This window comes from Triticum aestivum, chromosome 6A, assembly GCF_018294505.1.
Source record: "Triticum aestivum cultivar Chinese Spring chromosome 6A, IWGSC CS RefSeq v2.1, whole genome shotgun sequence".
In the NCBI taxonomy this organism is placed as follows: Eukaryota; Viridiplantae; Streptophyta; class Magnoliopsida; order Poales; family Poaceae; genus Triticum; species Triticum aestivum.
The window spans coordinates 616,609,684-616,629,235 of NC_057809.1; the positions used below are offsets into that span (position 1 = coordinate 616,609,684).

General features: G+C 42.9%; 1 protein-coding gene across 1 annotated transcript; it reads right to left on the reverse strand.

Annotated features, from left to right (window-relative positions):
• Positions 1–698: 698 nt before the first annotated feature.
• Positions 699–7,468, reverse strand: LOC123129126 (plant intracellular Ras-group-related LRR protein 6). The gene is made up of 21 exons (XM_044549305.1): positions 7,216–7,468; positions 6,253–6,316; positions 6,029–6,165; positions 5,860–5,946; positions 5,433–5,508; positions 5,212–5,286; positions 5,048–5,117; positions 4,885–4,962; positions 4,739–4,799; positions 4,560–4,638; positions 4,013–4,103; positions 3,667–3,727; positions 3,502–3,572; positions 3,271–3,344; positions 2,842–2,979; positions 2,623–2,727; positions 1,985–2,109; positions 1,814–1,910; positions 1,664–1,738; positions 1,252–1,307; positions 699–1,001 (listed from the first exon to the last, which is right to left on the reverse strand). The coding sequence occupies exons 1-21, from the start codon at positions 7,464–7,466 to the stop codon at positions 926–928; spliced, it is 1,947 nt and encodes a 648-aa protein (XP_044405240.1). The 5' UTR covers positions 7,467–7,468; the 3' UTR covers positions 699–925.
• Between the last annotated feature and the right edge of the window lie 12,084 nt (positions 7,469–19,552).

The following is a 19,552-nucleotide window of genomic DNA, read 5'->3' on the forward strand; positions in this document are numbered from 1 at the left end:
CTTTTGGAAAGTAATGCTCGAGTTCCAAAGCAAGTTCCAAATCGACCAGTCTATAAAAGCTTTGTCCCGTGGATCAATCAAGGAGAGCAAACGCTCTATGCATGCGAGAGGGAAAAACAGGTCTAGGGTGAAGTAAGATTCCGACCGATCCGCCATGGACCGGGCGGCGGTAGCGGTGGAGGAGGCGGAACAGCTGGTGGCGACTGCCGCAGAAGAGTTGGCAGCGCTTGCGGCTGAACAAAGTTGGACGGCTCTATCGCCGGCAGAGGCTGAGGCGGCAAAACGGCTCCCAGCAGCAGTAGAACAGCTGCTGGCGACGGCGGAAGAGGTCACGTCGGAGGCGGCCGCCTTAAGGAAAAAGATGGTGGCCAGGAAGGTCGTACCCGCAGGACCGGCGTCCGTTCTTCCGGAGAACCTAGCCCCCGCAGGAGAACAACCACCTCAATAAAAGGAGAACAAAGAGTAAAACATTTTGCTGATGTAACTTCGTTTGGGTTCATCTTTTGCTTCACTTACCCTTTTTTTTCAAGATTTCATTTACCTTTCAGATGATCCAAAAGTCTGATCTACTATCACTGCAAAATCAATATTGTATTTGTGATCGTGTAACTTCTTCGAATGATCAACAGGACAGCAATATAATTTTAACACAACAGAAGAAAAATCTCTAGAGATTTCAGCCAACAAACACCATCGAATTATACAACACAAATCACATAATCTTGTGTCCAACTTATAAATATAGGAATGTGCATGTGGCAAACCATCAGCGTTCGGGTGCGCGCGCACACACGGTCAATTCAGTACATTTCAACCACACACGGTCAATTCAGTACAATTCAACCACAGGAAACTTGTTCAACACAGAGGGAGAAAAACCGAGCGAATAACTCCAGCCAGAATTTGCACTTGATGATGGTATTATTCAGTTGGATGGAAGCTTTTCTTTGAGGTAGCTGAGAACAGCTTTCGTTCCTCGCTCCAGAACAGTCCGCCTTATGCTGTACAAGAAAGCAAAACGAGGCTGGTCATATTTTCCCTGCCCAACAGCTTTCCTTTCCCCCCTCCCCTCAAATGTAAATTTGCGTTCAACTATGAACCAACCAATAATATGTTGTCATAAAGAGATTTCTTTTTTTTTCTTTCCATGTTGACTCTACAAATTAGATATAGGACTGCCAAGGTTGTGTAATCGTGGATCTTGTGTCAACATAGATCCACCACAGAAAAAGCGTGAGGATAGATGCTTACCTCCTGAGGGGATTTCCATCAAGTTTGAGCACTTGCAGGCTAGGCTCAAGCAGACCCTGCTCATAAAAATCCAATAAAAAATAAAGGTTTATAGCATTTCATCAAGAGATAGAGAAATACTCCCTCCGTTCGGAATTACTTGTCGCAGAAATGGATGTATCTAGATGTATTTTAGTTCTAGATACATCCATTTTTGAGACAAGTAATTCCGAACGGAGGGAGTACATAATTTAGGAGTAGGGACTACTGTTTGTTATAAAATTTAGACATGATGGTATCTTTCAGGATTTTTGCAACCAACTACTTTGTAGAAATACCAATATATTTGAGTGAGGCATAAGAGGCAAAATGGCAAACCTATAACCGCATTATTCTAACTTGTAACTAATTGTAAGTGCAAAAACATACATACCAGCTCAGCTGGAAGCCTTGTTATATTGTTGTCTGAAAGATCTAGCTCGATGAGAGCACTAAAATCCTTGATACCCTGTTTAAGTGCAGAAATGCATGTCAAGTGCTGATTGTAAAATCAGAAAACAAACCTTTAAACCTTGATAGTTACCTCTGGTATGGTTGAGAGATTATTTTGACTGAGGTTAAGAATTCGTAGATGTTTTAATTGTACAAGCCCAATAGGAAATTCCTGAAGTTTCATTCGCCTATTCATAGATAAAAGAAAGTGAGTACTATAAAAATGGTTTATGTAGCGTAGATGCTTGGCATATTTTCCAACCTAAGATATAGTTCCTGCAGTTGTGGTAATGAAGAAACCACAGAAGGTTCACTCAATGAGGAGGCATTGCCACTTAAGTCCAGAATTTCAAGTTTTGATAGAGAATCGAGATCAGTGGGCGATATCTGGAAAAAAAAATAACTGTTATAGATTACAAAATAGGATTTAAAACATTATTATAGATTTCCATGTCAGAGTTATTACTTCCTCTTTCATCCATTTTGTTTTATAAGACAGTCTGGCCGTATTTAAGCTATGTGTTGCCAATTGCCAAAGAAAAAACATCAGCCATTACACGGATATTTGACATGGTATTCCAGTTAAGTAAAGAGTATTACATAGAAATAACGTAAGAAATTTTGCAAAGCAATGAAGAATGATTGATAACATGAGAAACGAGTAAAAGGCTAGGATAGCTTTAATTGTTGAGCCAAACTCCTGCAGGCTCAACAAATATCGATCAAGTTCCAAAATTAGTTATCTCATTTATTTTCACTTTATGGCATCATGGTTCAATACCAACACTATGCAAGACTGATACTCACTCTCAGCAAAATTAGAGAGAAATAGACATTGGACATCAATTCGTTAATAATAAGACAAAATGTAAGCGTAGTAAGACAAGATCATTATATTACCTCTGCTAGAGGATTATTGTCCAGCTTCAAGGAAGTGAGACTCGGAAGGGAGGAAACAACCATGCCAGGCCACTTTTTTATCTTGTTATTAGACAGAATCAAAGACTGCAAAAAAAGAAGTGGAAGATAAGAACATGAATTAAGTTGAAACCTTCATATACATAAAGGCCATGCAATTAACTTAAACATCATTAATAACCAAACAAGAGTTCAACTCACTTGAAGTGATGAGCACAGGGACAACTCATTTGGCAGATCTTCTATCAAGTTCTTAGAAAGATCAAGTTTCACCACATCACTTGTCTCCCAAGCTGCAGGGGGTACATTGGGCACACCAAGACCACTCAAATTCAACTCCTAGCAAAGTAAATTGACATCAAATCAGGGGCTACAGTTGGAAAATTAAATGATCATTTACTATACCAGAACTCAGCTGCTTGGTTTTCTCGGCCACTTTAAAAATTATAATAAACTCATAGGCAATGTAAAAGAACACATCACATAAAACACAACAGTGAGTTAGTTACTTTTATCACAATGGCTCTGAATTTTATCCTTGAATGGTTCAAGACCCATGTGAGAAAGTTCATACGAAAAGGTGATCGGCCTTATGGTATTGCAAATATGCTAGTAAAATAATCTAAGTACCTTTGAAGATACAGATAATCGTCTTGCTGCAGAAATCTGGTCATCTTTTGTTGGGGTGGTTCTAGACCCTGATGCTGCAGGAGAAATGTGTTTAATACAGATTTTTACTGATGTTGAGGCAGTTCTAAATGCAAAGGCATGATGTTACAGTTACATGTACGAAACAAACAATGGAAATTACTAAACTTACAATCATAACTGAAATAAATATGACTTGGCACTTTCAGTTACCTTCCACATCAGCCGAAAGGCGGCTTCGCAGATACTTCATCAATGTTGATGTTGGTCCAGAAACCAAAGAACTGACAACCAACATGGATTAATATGATGATAACTCTATGTAGAAGCCTAACAGACAGTTTTTACAACGTTAAGAGTACATGAATTGTAGCATACCTACGAAGTGCCCTCATAGGATTTCCGCTAAGCAGAAGCTTTCTTAGGGTTGTCATTGTACCTTGAAATTGCAGGCATACATTAGTGTCCAAAACTATAGTATTTAGTGAGAGAGCACCACACCATGCACTCAGCTCTTATTACATACACACACACGCAAGAATTGAGCATTAGAAACCATCCAACACATATACAAGACACCAACGAGCAAGTGTTTTCATGCACATGCACACATAGAGATCATAGCTGTGCAGTGTATCCTTATGAGTGATCACATTGTTAACCAAAAAGGCAAACAGAAGGAATGGTACTACAAGAGATAGCACTGCACAGCACAAAAACCTACCTAGTTCAGGTGGCAGGCCGGATAATGCGTTGTTTGACAGATCAAGAAAACTGAGCTTGAGTTTGCAAGCTCCCACAGGATACTCCTTCAGCTGATAAAAACAGTAGCATGTTTATTAAAAAAAAGATCAACAGTATATGACCTTTACTTTATGGATGCTGTTCTTATGTTAATTCTAGCATACTGGATGCCAAGAGTTGCATTTTTGGTCACAAGGAAGTTCAGTGTTCTCAATGCTCTCATAACATTAAGTTAAGATTAATCTTTATGTCAGTTATTCGTATCATGACAACTTTCCACAGTTCCCCTGGAGATGCAGTAAGTAAGCTAATTAATGACAGATCAAAACCAAACTGTGAGGAAAGATTATTTGGCATCATGGAACAGATAACTGCTGTACTCTATTCACTACATGCAACTATAAATAATCAGTAGCTGAGAAGGAACTCAAACTAAAATTGGTTAAATGATGCAAAATAAATGTGAGGCAGTGGAAAAACTAGAAGACCATATTGACAATTCTGTCATGTAACGAATGGAATAAAACCTGATTGGAGTGAAGATCAAGTGTTCCTAATTTTGATAGCATGCCAATATCATCTGGTATTGTTGACAATAAATTATTTCTGAAACAGAAAAAGGAAACAGAGTTAATTTACATCATAAAAAATAGTTCACAATAAGGAAAAGCGCAACTATATTCTGAAGTCGTGGTAGATAACTAACCCCATGTAGAACTCAGCTAGAGAAGAGCATCCCTTTATGGAAGAAGGAATCGAAGTTATCTCTGATATAAAAAGGTTAAAAACTGTCAGTGTTAATAAACTGATGCTCATACACATGACAACACATAACAGGGAAGATTAACTCACTGTTCTGGTGCAGGTCCATTCGAACTAATTTTGAAAGTGCTCCGATACTAGCCGGAATGGCCGTAAGTTGATTTTTCGCTGCCAGTATTTAGATGTTACTTTCAGGTAAACAAAAACTAGAACTAACATTTATATTCAATAGTATTATGGTATTATTGCATACCAGCATTCAGCTCTGTGAGCAGTGTCCATGATGTGAACATATTTTCTGGAAGTAGCACAAGCTTGTTTCCCTGACATTTTGTGGCAATTTAAGTTTTTTGCGAACAAAGGTCAAGCAGCCCAAGAAAACGAATATTCAACTTAAGTTCAATCCGGACTTTGTACCTCCAGATCAAATTTACTCAGCTTGCAGCAACCAGCAAGTTCATCTGGTAATCTGGATATGTTGTTGTTTGATGCCTGCAGAGACAGACAATGCAATATATTACTTTTTGTGTGTCCAGACTAGAGAATGAATCAAGTGATTCAGTAATGATCAACTGCAGATTGATAGAAGCCCCAAAAAACTATTTGTGAAAATAATAAATGCATTGACTACAGTTTACCTTGAGTTCTGACAAGTTCAAGCATCTGCCAAGGCTAGCTGGCAGCTCAGTGAGGCAATTATTTGAGAAGTCAACCCTGCACAAAAACAGTGGTGCGTTAATACATGAATATTTAACATCTCAGATAAAGTTTTGGGTCATGTGCTAATCAGTAACATTTAAAACCCACAAAACGGCACCGACTGGTGTTATGAGCCCTATAGTTAATGCCCACTGAATGACAAGATTCAGCATTAATGTTGAATCTTAGGTAATTTTTATTCAGAATAATGGATACATATGGAGTAGAGAGTTATAATGGGGCCCATAAAACTTTCAGCATGATAATACATGGTGGATAAGTTGTTCTTATCAATGGCACAAACCCATAGTATAATGGAAGTCAATAAATGTAAAGTGAACAAGGAAGAGTACATGATGTACTAACTTGACTAAAGCAGTAGCCAAGCCAACTTCTTCGGGTATAAGTTTTATTTGATTGAATGAGGCATCCAGTGATTTCAACAAAGGAAGGCTGCACGAAAGTCGAATGCCATGAGGTGAGACAATAATAAAAGGGTCAGCAGTGAAACTTATTAGTAAAATCCACCACATACTCTCCAATAGCTGCAGGAAGGGAAGATATCTGATTGTGGCTTATGTTTAACACGACAAGAGAAGACAGATTCCTAAGGTCTTCTCTCAATACTTCCAGGTTGTTATGAGCCAGTATGAGCTTCTGAAGGTCGACTCCCTGAAATTCAAGCAAGGCGTGGTTAGATTGATCTAATTGTGCCATATAGAGGTCCTGCATAAGGGGCACCACAGTGGCGCAGCTTACCTCCCACCATTTGTCATCCAGGCTGCCCGTGTCCAAGTTGTTGTACACCTCCCCGGGCACCTCGCTGAGGAACGAAAAAAAAATACACGAAGATGTGCCGTCAGTGGGAAGATAAAAGATGCAGCAAGTACAGGTCAAGTATTACACCTAGTGTATGAAACAGGGGAAATCCATGAACAAGCTCCATAGGCTGAACGTGGGTTACGATACACGATTCGTATTCGATCTCTGAGAACACCGTGACGCTAGAACGCAGTACAGCATATTAAGTAATAAGTTGGGCATGCAAAGCGATGAAAACCCCCTGAACTGTGTTAGTGTGTTCAGTTATCTTGTGACTTGGTCTTTGCCTGTATGTAGGGATGCAGAGCTGCGCCCGATCCGCCCCGCTTCGCAGTCAATGTTGATCAGGTTAGTTGTGATCTTCCCAGTTCAGATTTAGTTCAGATTGAACTAATCTCCTGTTTTTGCGGTAGCGCATTACTGACGATCGTGCACACGCTGGCTCCTGTAACTGCTGTACGCAGCTCTATGTGTGCCATGTACTTGAACACTAAGGAAAACACAACTAGAGTTTCAGTCAAACTCTGTTTCTGTCAAACTGAAGGTAATAATAAATACTAGTACTACAGTAGCAGGAACAAGGAATCTGCCCAAAATGGAGCTCGCTAGTGGGAGTCAGGCTGCACACCCATTTCGGCGTCGGTTACGGCGGCTTCCGCGCGCCCTGCGAGGAATTAATCCCCCACGTTTACATACATAGACTGGCGGAATGAGCCACGTCGCATCTGAATCTGGCAACGCATTTGGTTTCTGTCAGGGCAGCAAACAGATGGCAGGGTCGACGGCAGGGTCGACGGAGACCAAGAACAGCCAGTGGCGGAGTGGAACAGATCGAGATCCGGCTCTTTCGAGCAAACAGATGGATGATGGGGGATTTGATTTGAATTGAATTGACCGTACCTGAGGGAGCGGTTGGAGAGGTTGAGGGAGCCGGACTCCCTGGCGGACTTGAGGATCCGCTCCATTCTCGTCGAGCTTCCGGCGGAAGGCGGGCCTTCAGATCGCCATTGCCGCCGTGCAGCTATGGCTACAGCAAGCAGCAGAGGCAGAGCAGCAGGCAGCAAAAGCCCAGCAGGCCCAGCGGCGAGCGGTTTGGGGAAACAAAAGTCAAGAGGGTCCACGGGTTCAATGGTCAGGATGCGTTCCAACATTTGGTTGGAGACATGCAATGGAATCAACTTGATTTAGCTCACCTGTTGCACACAAAAAAATGATGATATTAGGGCTTCTCTGACCATCAAGCCGAACACCGCATCCGTCTGCGGACCGCGGATTAGTTCATAGACAATGATGGGGAAGTCGGCCATCCAACCGTGGTTACATTTGGAGCAGAATTTAATGAAAATAAACAGATTTTGATGCGAATTTTAACAAACCGAACGATTTTCATTGAAGCTTGAATAACTTTTACATAAAACCGGATGGTTTTCGTCTAAACGAAGCACATTCATTACATTCTCAATATATTTGAACTAAACCATATTCTAACCTAGTCCAGATGATCGCCGGCGCACATTTCCCACGTCTCTTATCTTTCCCATGTCTGGCAGCAAGCTCATTGGACGGCTGTGAGCCTGGGGAGGTGAAGCTTCAGCAGGAGGGCCGGGTAGACTACCCTTCGCCTTTGCGAAGCCAAGCGGCTGATCAGCCACCGATGATCAGCCCGCCAAGCTTAGCTTCAACGGGAAGGAAAGAGTAGTGGTCGTCGTGGGACCCAAGCGTTGGCGCTATCCCATGGTCTACTCTTCCTCGCTGTAGGCGGCACCAGCGCACGTGTCGACTTCGTCGTTGTGGCATGGCCTACGCGGAGTTGGCAACGTCGTCCTCATCCTCGTCGTAAACTTCTAACTCCTCCTGCCGAACGTGGTACCGCCAACGGTCACAAGGATGTCGCCGGCGGAGCGGTAGGGTAGGATCAACGTTTCTTGCTCGTTGACATCCACCGTGATGTCCATGCCGGCGGCGAGTTGTTCCTCCACATACCGATGCTCGTCGAGGAGGTGGAGGTTCTAGGCCTGGTCGGCCTGTGCCTACGGGAATGCGGCCTCACGTTATTCGAACTCCATGTTGGTGTAGTGAGCACACGCCTCCGCGTGCTGATGCTGGCATGGTCCGGCGAGGATGGTGGCATAGGCTCATTGCTGGTCGCCTCTTCCATTGGCTCATCCGCAACATTGGCATGTGATGAGCTCGTCTGTCTACAGCCTGCTAATCGGCCGCAATGGGGCGATCTTCTAATTTTGTTCGGATGAGATGGTGTAGGCTTTGGAGCTTGAGGAGGCCATGGCGAGTGTGGTGCCGAGAGGAGATACAAAGCGGAGGAGGTTGAATGCTGTTGTTTGCTCAAGTGAGACGGTGTTGGGTCAAGATCATCTTGTTTCCCTATCTAGCTACATAAAGTGGTCATACTCAGCTTATTTATTTTCGAGTCGATCTCGACACAAGCCAAAAAACAAGACGATCTTGAGCAGCTTACGAGCCTTGAGCTTTTCCTGCAGTCCTAGCTATCAGACTGTGAGTGAGAATCAATCATTGGCGTCTCCGTATTGTGGTGGTGTAGGTGTGGAAGCATGGCCGCCTTCTTGTGGTGATGCGGCAGTGGCAGTCACCCTCCTAGTCTCCCACCCACGGCAGATCCGAGAGCAAGCTAACGACTATGGCGGCGGAGAGTGAAGTGGTTGGGTGTTGTTGGTACTTTTTCATGAGGTGACTAGGTTGTTTATTGGCGAATTGCGTTCGTGGCCTTTTAGACGTTGCTGGCTATGTTAGCCTGGCTCCACCTACTATCGTCGAATGTGGGAAAGACACTATGAATCTACTTGCCTCTGTCGTAGTTCTTAGGTACGTCGGACAATCTCGTTCCCTTTTTGAGCTGACAAGATGTTTTACACGAAATTGTGTCTCCCATCCGCAAGGTCTCTAATTTGCTTTTTTTGAGGTTTCACCATGAGTTCCAACTTATAGCAATGGTGGCTATAGGTTTATTTCACCATTTTTCAGGTCTTGAACCCCCGAACTGGTAAAACGAAACATTATAATAAGTAAAATCAATCAACCATCAAGGTATAAAAAGGTTGGGCATCATCCTATTATATAGGTTTTATGTTTTCTTTAAGTGAGATGGATCATATACTCATATACAAGGTTGTTCTGGGTTAGTTTTACTCTAAAAATGAAAACAAGATGAATGCGAGTCGCTCGATCAACGATTAGTTGTAGGTATACCATGTACTTCATTAGATTAGTCTTCTTTTCTATACAAGGGTAGCAAAACAAGTGTGTAACCAAGAGACAGTAGGAAGGATTCTCTAGAAAGATAACTATTACTATTAATTACTTAGCGATACTGCATATATAAGCCAATCGATTCACATGACATCTTTATAACAACACAAGGAGCACAGATGCTGCAGTTAACATTAATTATAGGGATAAGTATATTTTTCGTCCTCGAACTCTTCCGAGAGTTTAGAAATCGTCCCTCAACTCAAAACCGGACAGTTTTCGTTCCTCAACTATCAAAATCGGATAGTTTTCGTCCCTCAACTATCAAAACCGGATAGTTTTCGTCCCTCACGCCGCTTCGGACGGTTTCCGTCCGCATGAACAGTAAACTGATGAACAGTAAAAAAATAAAAATAAAAAGTAAAAAAAAATCTGAAAATTTGTGGGATCAAAGTTCCTCGGATGCGTAAGGTGTGTGTGAAATTTGTTGTGCTATTTAGACATTCTAGGAGCTCGTGACAAACGAAAAACCATAAATATGTACGTTAGTGAATAGTAAATTCAAAAAAATAGAAGCCAAATTCAAAAAAGTATGAAAATTGTTGACATACAAGATGCTCGGGTGCTCAATGTGCCTGGAAAATTTCATGATGTTTGGACATTGTGGGAGCTCGTGGCAAAAAAAAACAAAAAATGGCTGGGAAAGAAACTTTGAAAAAGTGCACTGTTTTTTTTTGCTAGAACTCCTCCTATGTCATTTCAGCACGAAAATATGCAAGCACCTTGCACACCCAAGCATCTTTGATGCCAAAAAATTTCATATTTTTTTGCTATTTATTTTATTTACTGTTCACCAACGTACATATTTACAAAAATTTTTTGTCATGAGCACCTAGAATGTCCAAACAATATGAAAATTTGTATGCACCTTGTGCACCCGAGGAATTTTGATCCCATAAATTTTCAGATTTTTTTGACTTTTTTTGCTATTTTTTGAATTTACCGTTCGCAAGTTTACTATACATGATGGACGAAAACCGCCCGAAACAGTGTGAGGGACGAAAACTATCCGATTTTGATAGTTGAGGGACGAAAACTATCTGGTTTTAAGTTAAGGGATGATTTCTAAACTCTCAAAAGAGTTCGAGGACGAAAAATATACTTATCCCTTAATTATAAGCAAATGATCGGCCATACGGCCTTGCGACAGCATCTTTCCTCGTCTTGTGGCTGCGCCGCCAGGCTCATGTTTCTCCATTGCTGTGCCGGCGGGACCTCCGGATCAGTGGTTGGCCGCCCCGCCGGCATGGTGTCCAGCAAGCCTGGTAGATGGCCGATCATTGTCACTTCTTCCCCTCGCAGCTCGCGCCTTGCAGTTGTGGACGTATGGATCGATTGGCCGCAAGCAGAAACCTAGTTTTATAGGTGGATGGATCCCTGCAACTTCCATTTGAATACGTGCTTAACTTTCCTAAAGAAAATGTCAGTTTCCATATTCCGTGGTAAAAATCTATTTGGAATATATGATTTCCTTGCGCGTTTGAGGAATGAAATCAAATAATAAATTATTTGGAATTATGCCATTCCTTTTGCTTCGATTCCATTCCGGCTACATAGTTTAGATCGTCATTCTACCATGCGACAAATTAAGTGTACGTTCCTGCAGCCATGCAGCCTGAACATGCAGGTTTGGACACCGCAATGTTTTCTGCATTTCGGTTTCTTCACACGGAAAGGGTCGAAAACTCCACACCTAAAATTGACTAAAATCTGACCAAAGTTTGTGAGATTTTCAAACCATTTTAATTCTTGTTTGGTTCATGTGTTGATACTAGATGTATAAAATATTCTTACCGATATGTATGTGAATATTTTGCCTTCCAAAATTTCCAAGTTTGAATGAATCTATATATTTTTATTTTCTTATGTCAAATTTTACGTCGTGAATCAATAGAAATGTAACTATTTGAATTTGAAACGTAATTTAATTATAAAATGATCGTAAGATTGCCTCGGGTGAAGAATAACTTATTCTGCACCCTGGATGATAAGAAACGCAAGGTTCGGTTTCCCCTCTTACGTTTCGTCCAACCCCTTCGTTCAACTCCCTCGTACGTTCCCACCTCCCACCGTTTTCTATCCCCACACCCATCTGGTTTTCCATCCATCTGATTTTCTATTTAAACCGGTTTTCATCTGGACTGCCAAATCAGATCAATCAGATCTTTGGTAATTAGTAACGCAATAAAGGTCACACGGGAAGGACTCAATTCACGGTGGGCAATCATATCAATCCTGCTAACCCAATCACATTCAAAAAGAAAGGAAGGAATCAATCAAAAGGAACATATCAATTGTGTTCGTAACAAGTATTTGGTAACAGAATAAAATCACCGGGAAGTAATCAATCACGGATGAGTCATATCACCATCTTTCCTTGTTGGTACAGATCTCCCTCCCCTAAGCAATCCATGGGCCCTTCCCGAAAACATACTCTCACCTGATCCGAACTTAAAAGGACCTAGCTCCTCGTACGCCAATCCATTGGCCTTTCTTTTATTTGTATAGTAGCTAGAGAAAACTTTTTTTCTTTTTTGCAGAACTTGTGGCGGCCGACGAACGAGGGCAGCTGCGGTGGACGAACTAAGGGAGCGGTGACGGCATATGTGAGCTCTCATCTCCTTTCGGTTCCAGATCTATGGCAGTAGTGACGGTCCTCCTCGTCCTCATTCACCCTGGTAGGAGGCCGTGGCCACCTCCGCTGTAGGAGGTGGCCGGCGTAGCCACCAGCGGGGGAGAGATGGGGCAGGCCGCCCCTCCTCACGGATGCACCAGAACGAACGTCTCACACGCGGCAGCGATGGAGGAGATGTCCACCGTCTCGCGCTCAGCAGCGGAAACAACAAATGTGGTGCCTTAATTAATCTCTCTCCCTCCTTGATTTTAAGTGAGGGTGAGGGATGCTTTGTGATTTGTGAATGTCACGTGTCATTTATCAGGATGGGTCTCGCGTGAGACTTGATCTCATAGAATTCTTTTTCATGGGAGACACACAACCGCAGAGAAAATCTTTTTCTTCTGCTTTTTGTTTTGATTTTGGTAGATCCCAATAAATATGAAAGTGCTCTACCTCTACTACATCATATCAACGTCAGTTATGTATGTAAATTCTCTACTAAGAACGAAAGTTCATTGGTGACAGACTGAAGCTGCTTTTAAGATTTTAATATGGCCAATTAAGCTGAACTAATATTGTGTGTTGACCTAAAACAACCTAAACATTACATATTATGTAGGACAGTAGTGTGGCATCATCTTTTTCAGTTATCAATATTTTTTGTTAACCACATATGTTAGTTGTCCTACTTAATTCCTAACTCACTCATCGTATTGCTCTTGATTTTTAGTCATGCTTGGAGCTTTGGTCTGCAGCTACATGTGATCAGAAAGGATGTCTTAGGCTAAAGGTAAAATTGGAACCTGTAGGTGATTAGATCACATGCTTTGGCGTGTAAGAGTGTACAACTTTCTGTGACTTGGCCTGAAGTTCAGGTATTTTGCAGTCAGTGTATATCTTCGGCAGAGTCTTCTTTTTTCGTTTGGGTTTGGGATAGAGAGGGTTACGTTTTTATGAAAAATAAGATTCCGTTCTTCTGTTTCACCATAGTTCATGTTTATATAGTTTTGAGAAGCACTTGATTTAATTTTCCTTTTAAATTGACTGATTGTCAACAAAAGAGATGAAAATAGAATTTCAAATTGATCAAAAAAATGTGGAAACACAGTATTTTACAAAGAGAGCTCACACACGATGTCAATAATTGAAAGCGGAGTGGAATGCAGGGTAAAGAGAAAGATGTCGCTTTAGTAGATGGCCTCTAAGGAGGCATGAGGATTGCATGTGATGGAAGGAGACATTACCACAAAAAAAGGAGAAGCAGACATTACCACAAAAAAAGGAGAAGCGGACATGATCAATTTGCTACTATATGAATGGAGACCACATGCCATGATGTTGACACACAATTCTCATTAGATAAATTGTTTCATTACTTTATCTAATTTCTATTCTATGGAAGACAAGGGCATTGAGCTAGGAAGGAGGAGCTCAAGGGAGCAAGAAAATATGAGAGGAAAGATAAGTTTACTCATAATTCACAAGTAAATTTTCTTTCTCTAAATCTTGTAATTGCTCCATGTGTGAATCTGTCTTACGTTAACAACTATGTGATTTTGTGCTTAAAACTCAAAGTGTGGGCATGAGCCGGATGAGGTATAAACGAAGGTGGCGAACATTGTTTGGGGAGATGAAGATACGGTGTTGCGGAAGAAGACGAGTGTTCGACTTAAGGGTAGAACAAAATCAACTACATTTCATTAAAAAAATGATGACGTATATATGCATGTAAATTCTAAATGCATACATCTATTGTCCGTCGAATTTTGTGTCCGTGTTGAAAGCATGGGCAGTTAACTATTTTTGCTAATGATCATTCGTTGAATATCGCTTTAACTATCCCATCTTTATTGACTTACGAAATAAATCATATTTTGTTTGGTAAGTCAATAAGTGATTACAATATAAAATCACGGACTGGATTTACATTTATTTACAGAATCATGTAATATGGATAGATAATTTGTGGGCTAATGTACAAGAATATTTATACCCCGTAGCAACGCACGGGCAAATTCCTAGTCATCAATATAAAAAGACCCAGTAGGGCAGATCCAACAGATCTCGGCCATCCATTATCATTAATCCGACGGTTCTTATTGTCCTAATGGTGAGCAACTAAACACGTTTAGCGCTAAACGTGTTTACTGCTAATCAATCATTTCTCTCCCTGATTCCCTTCCTTACGTACACCTTTCACAAGAAAGGGAATTACCACAACGAACAGCCCCACGATATACATAAGGAAGGGAATCAAGGGATGATTCTTCGTTGAATTAATATAAGGTCATGTTTGGTTCATAAGTCTTAGGACTTTTTCTAGTCCCAACTAAGAAGTCCCTATTCCCTAAAAAGTCCTTCCCGGTTTGTTTCCAGGGACTAAAAAGTCCCTAGTCCCTCCCTAAAGGTTATTAAATGACATGTAAAAGATCATGTTACCCCTATTAAACATCACCATGGGTTGGCGGAGCAATGGGTGCAGGGAGGGGCATTGTTGGAAAAGTCCCAATAAATACTATCCTTGAGAGTCTTCTTTATTTAGTCCCAAAAAGAAATTTGTAGTCTCTAGTAGTCTCTCCCGTTTGGTTAAAAAGTCTTTAAGAGGGACTTTTTCTAGTCCCTACAGCAAAAGTCCCAGGAAACAAACACCCCCTAACTTTCAACCCATTTGTAGGAAGACATGGACCTGCCGCTGATGGCGTTTACACAAACAATTTCTTTTGATATACTTTTGTAAAGAAAATTCAAGCATATCTTCAAGCTGAATTAAGATTACACGTGCGTTGCACGTGCACATTTACTAGTTTATTTAAAATGAGTGACAGACTCATCAAACTTAGATCATTGACACCAGCTGCGCACACCTGCAAAAACACAGTCCTAAAATATTGTCTCCTAATTCGACCTCTTTGCTCTCGTACGCGAACGCACCTAAGTGCTAGGGTTTCTCGTGCCTCCCGTCGGCGCTGCCGCCGGTCTATCTCGTCTTCTATGGTCTTGTGGCCATGGAAGCATGGTGGGTCCCGTCTTGCCGGTGGGAGGGCTGCGTTTTCAGTTGTTTTTTTTAGTATTTTTAGGGATTATGTCCTCCTCAGAGAGCCCAGACGGCGACGGCTATCTAAAGACGAAACAAGGTCCTCCGCGCCTAGCCCCTCTCTCGGTGGTGTTTCTAGCATCATCAGAGGATGTGTGGAGTTTTGTCTCCGGCGAATCTCGTGAGATTCGGTCGGTGTTTGTTTTCGATGGATCCACTTGGATCCAATTTTTGTTCGTCTGTGTTCATGTATCTACAGCTTGGATCCTTCTGATCTACACATCTCTTCATCAGCAGCGGTTGCTGTCCTGGTGCGCTGGTCCAATGGGGTCTTAGCATGAGGACTTCCCGACTATCTACTACAACAAGGTTTGCCCGGCTCCGATGTGGGAGGGGCGATGACGGCGGCGTGCCTTCGGCTCGCTTCAGTGCTTGTAGTTATTGCTAGGTGGTCTACGGACCTGAATGCATTTTTTACTTCTGGTGTTTTTTGTACTATCTTGATAGTTGATGAATAGATTGAAAGTCTTCCTCGTAATGAAAAATAGTCTTGCACCGGGGCTAAGTGTCTTATAGCTTGGGAACAAAAACAGAAAAACTAGGTGGTCTGGGTATCAAAATTTTACTACTTCAAAAATTTTGTTTACTAATGAACTTTGCTTGAAACTTCTATAGCAGACTGATATCCCTTGGATCAATTGGAACCGCATTAGATACTCGCAGCACCGTCACTAATCCCTCCTACAATGGGAAAATTGTCAAGTACCAACTCCCCGCCCTTCGAAAACTCGAGCGCTGGTCCTATGGGGCCTTAGCACGACGACTTCCTGACTGTCTACTACAACAAGTTGTGCCCGACTCCGGCGAGGGAGGGGCGATGACGGCGGTGCGCCTTCGGCTCGCTTCAGTGCTTGTAGTCGTCGCTAGGTGATCTACGAATCTGGATGCAATTTTTATTATTTCTTGTGTTCGTTATACTGCCATGAATAAAGATTGGAAGTTTTCTCGCAAAAAAAATACTCTATTTCGTTCTTACAAATAGTGGCCTCTCAAATATTGGCTGATTAGTAAGCCCCGTGCCTTAGCCTTTCCTCACTTATACTCTCACACCACCTCCACTACAGTGTTATACTCTCACACCTCCACTATCCTTCGAAGCCGTCTTACCAACGTTGCTTGTGTGGAGCTAGATGTTATGTTGTCTTTGTTGCAAGATTTCATCGACAACTATGCTGACGATGGGTGCTTCCTCAACCATGGCAATTCATTCTCTAAAGGCGGCTGCAATGACATGACGGCAATATATACCTCACTCTTCCTCCTCTATGCAAATCTGGGCTTTGCCCCATTGAGTAATGCATTCAGCTAGGGATCTTCCCCCCTCCCCCCACTCCCGTGATTGTTAAAAAAAAAGATTGTATCCTACGTGGTTTATCACATATTTTGTAGGTCATCAGCGACATTACTCTTCACCCTCCCCCGCACAACACTCGCAGCCTCGCAGCGGTGCCTTCATACTCCCTCCGTTCCCAAATATAAGTCTTTTTAGAGATTTCAACAAGTGACTACATACGAAGTAAAATGAGTTAATCTACACTTTAAAATATGTCTACATACATCTGTATGTTGTAGTCTATTTGAAATGACTAAAAAGACTTATATTTAGGAACGGAGGGAGTAGTTCATAGTCCATCTCGACCGTTCACATTCACATCTGTTACCGACTCCCAGTCCCGCATGACTTCATGTCCTCGGAGTGGCCATCACAAGTTCCAGACTGCCTGAGCGTGACGTCGAACAACTAGATGCCTCTCTGCATGTCGGTCGCGAAAGGCATCACGTGTCCAAGCGCACTGTGACCCCTCGGAGTCGGATGCATATTTTAGGTTTCTCTACCCTAGGTGGCTTGTTTGACATGAGATACAAATACAATGTTGTATGGAATGTAAATCTACTAGCACAACCTATCCCGTCCTGGGGTGGGATTCTTTGGTTGTTGTGATCCAAGGTTTAACCTGCGTAGGTGGTTTGTAGGATCTATTGTAAATTTTGATTTAATTATCATGTACTCATCCCCATCCGTCTCAAAAATAGTGTCTCAACTTTATTTTGGGATGAAGGGAGTAGTATCATTATTGCTAATATTTATTTCAATGTTCGTGATTCAATATATTTTGTTTGGTTAACAATTAGAATATCACTTACCATAGAATAAAATTGTTCGGTTGGTTAAGTAGCTACTTTTCATGTATAGATGACAGATCAAGAGTTGAGACATGGCTGGATGGTAAACTGTAAAGTGTAAACACGTCACTAACTTTAGATTAACAAACATGAACAAATAAGAAAAATGTGAAAGAACTACATAATATAAAATTGATTAAAAATAAAAAATCTAATAAATCTATGGGTAAAACAAATCTAGTAAATCATAATCTTATCGTTGCTCTGCAACCCACGGATCTTGAGGGTTCGTCCTAATTAAGGTTGAGAAGCATTCCCCATGGCAGCAGAGTGTGGAGTACTCCTTGGGGATGCAGCAGCAGAGTGTGGAGCACTCCTTGACGGGTCCCCATCGGGGCACGTGTACAACGTATCGCACCTGGCGGGGACGTCCCCGACCCGCCTAGCTCCACACTTTGCCACATTCTCGCCCTCGCCGGCTAGAGCACCACCGGAGGACTGTTTGAGCGTGACGCCGAACGCCTCCACCCCGCTCCGTATGTCGGCGGCAAGGCTGTCCATCATGTAGCCCGGCAGGCGGATGCGGGCTCCCCTCGCCAACATGGGCACGTCACTCGCCTTCCTCGGCGCGACGCAGATCCGCTGCGGCGTGGTGGGGCTGGCGGCGAGCGGGACGCAGCGGTAGGAAACCTCCACGTAGATGCCAGCGTCCACGCACACGGTGCGCCGGAGGCCGTCGGTGGTGACGCGGAAGGTGAGGTTGAACTCGGGGCGGGCCAGCGAGAAGTCGGTGGGCGACGGCGGGTCGAGGCCGGAGGCGGAGTCGATGGCGATGGAGTAGAAGATGTCGCCGGTATCACGAAGACGAAGATTAGGACGAAGGCGACAGCGAAGATCAGCCCGGCGACGATGAGCCATACCCAGCAAGGACATGCGCGGGTGGCTTCCATGGTCGTATCGTGGTTGTTGATCTGCGATTCTTCCGTGCATACTGATTGGTAGTAGTTGGAATCTAACTAGGGACTCGATCTAGGTTGTTTTCATGTGCACGCGGGAATAGGGGGGTATCTATGTGGGTTGGTTAGTTTGGATTTCAAATTGATCGATCTGCTCTCTCGTTAAACTTGTAGAGCGACAACGTGCTTACCTTCACCCGACCGACAACGTGCGCTGCGTCCGCCGGCTCCGTGTCCGTCGGATCGTCTGTGATCGGATGGACAAGAGCGTCCCCACTTCCGCGTCACGCGCGTCTGTTTTCTGAAACAGAGCCCTTGTTTCAGAACCAGCATTCTTGCAACTGGCAGCTCCGTCGACTAGGAAGGCGACGCTTCTGGATTTGCAAGGGCGGCGGGGCTAGCCGCATTGGGCGTTGGGCGTTGGGCGACGGGGCCTATCCAGCGCGGTGGCGACGGCGAGGGGTTCATCGGTGGCCGACGTCGACTCCAGCAGCTATGGATGTGAGATCCCCCTCCCCTTTCCCCGCATTTCTGGCGATTTTGTAGGTGTTCATAGCGGTTCTCCCCGGGGCAGCTTGATCCATACCACCGAGATGACAAGGACGGTGCGACTAGGAGGGAGACGGCCGGTCTGTTTCGAGAGTGGTCGCCGGCGTAGCTAGTTCGGCGGCATTGTAGGTCGCCGGTGTAGTTAGATTGCAGGATTTGGATCTGCTGCAGGATATTTTTACATAATTTCTGCACTGGTAATGTCATGCAAAGGGACTTGAAGCTACAGGATCCCTTGTATTATTTCTGGATTTCTGGAGCTCATAGTATCCGTAGGATTCCCTGTGATTTTCTCTGAAGCTCATAGCTTATGATAAACTTAAAGTTGCAGGATTTTGCGCGGCCAGTTTTTTTTCTTTTTCTTTGCAATCAGGGTCTTGTTTTAGTAGGTTTCTGCAACACAGGTCTAGTTTCAGGAAGAATGAAGAAATGATTCAGTGGTGAGGTTTTTTTTTTGCAACTGGGGTCTTGTTTCAAAAGATTTTTGCAACATGTCTTTTGTTTCAGAAAGAAAAGAAATGTTTCGGTTGTGAAGGTTTTTTTTCTGCAACAAGGATCTTGTTTCCGAAACATAGCCGACGTAAAGAGTGAGTGGTCAAATATTGCAACATG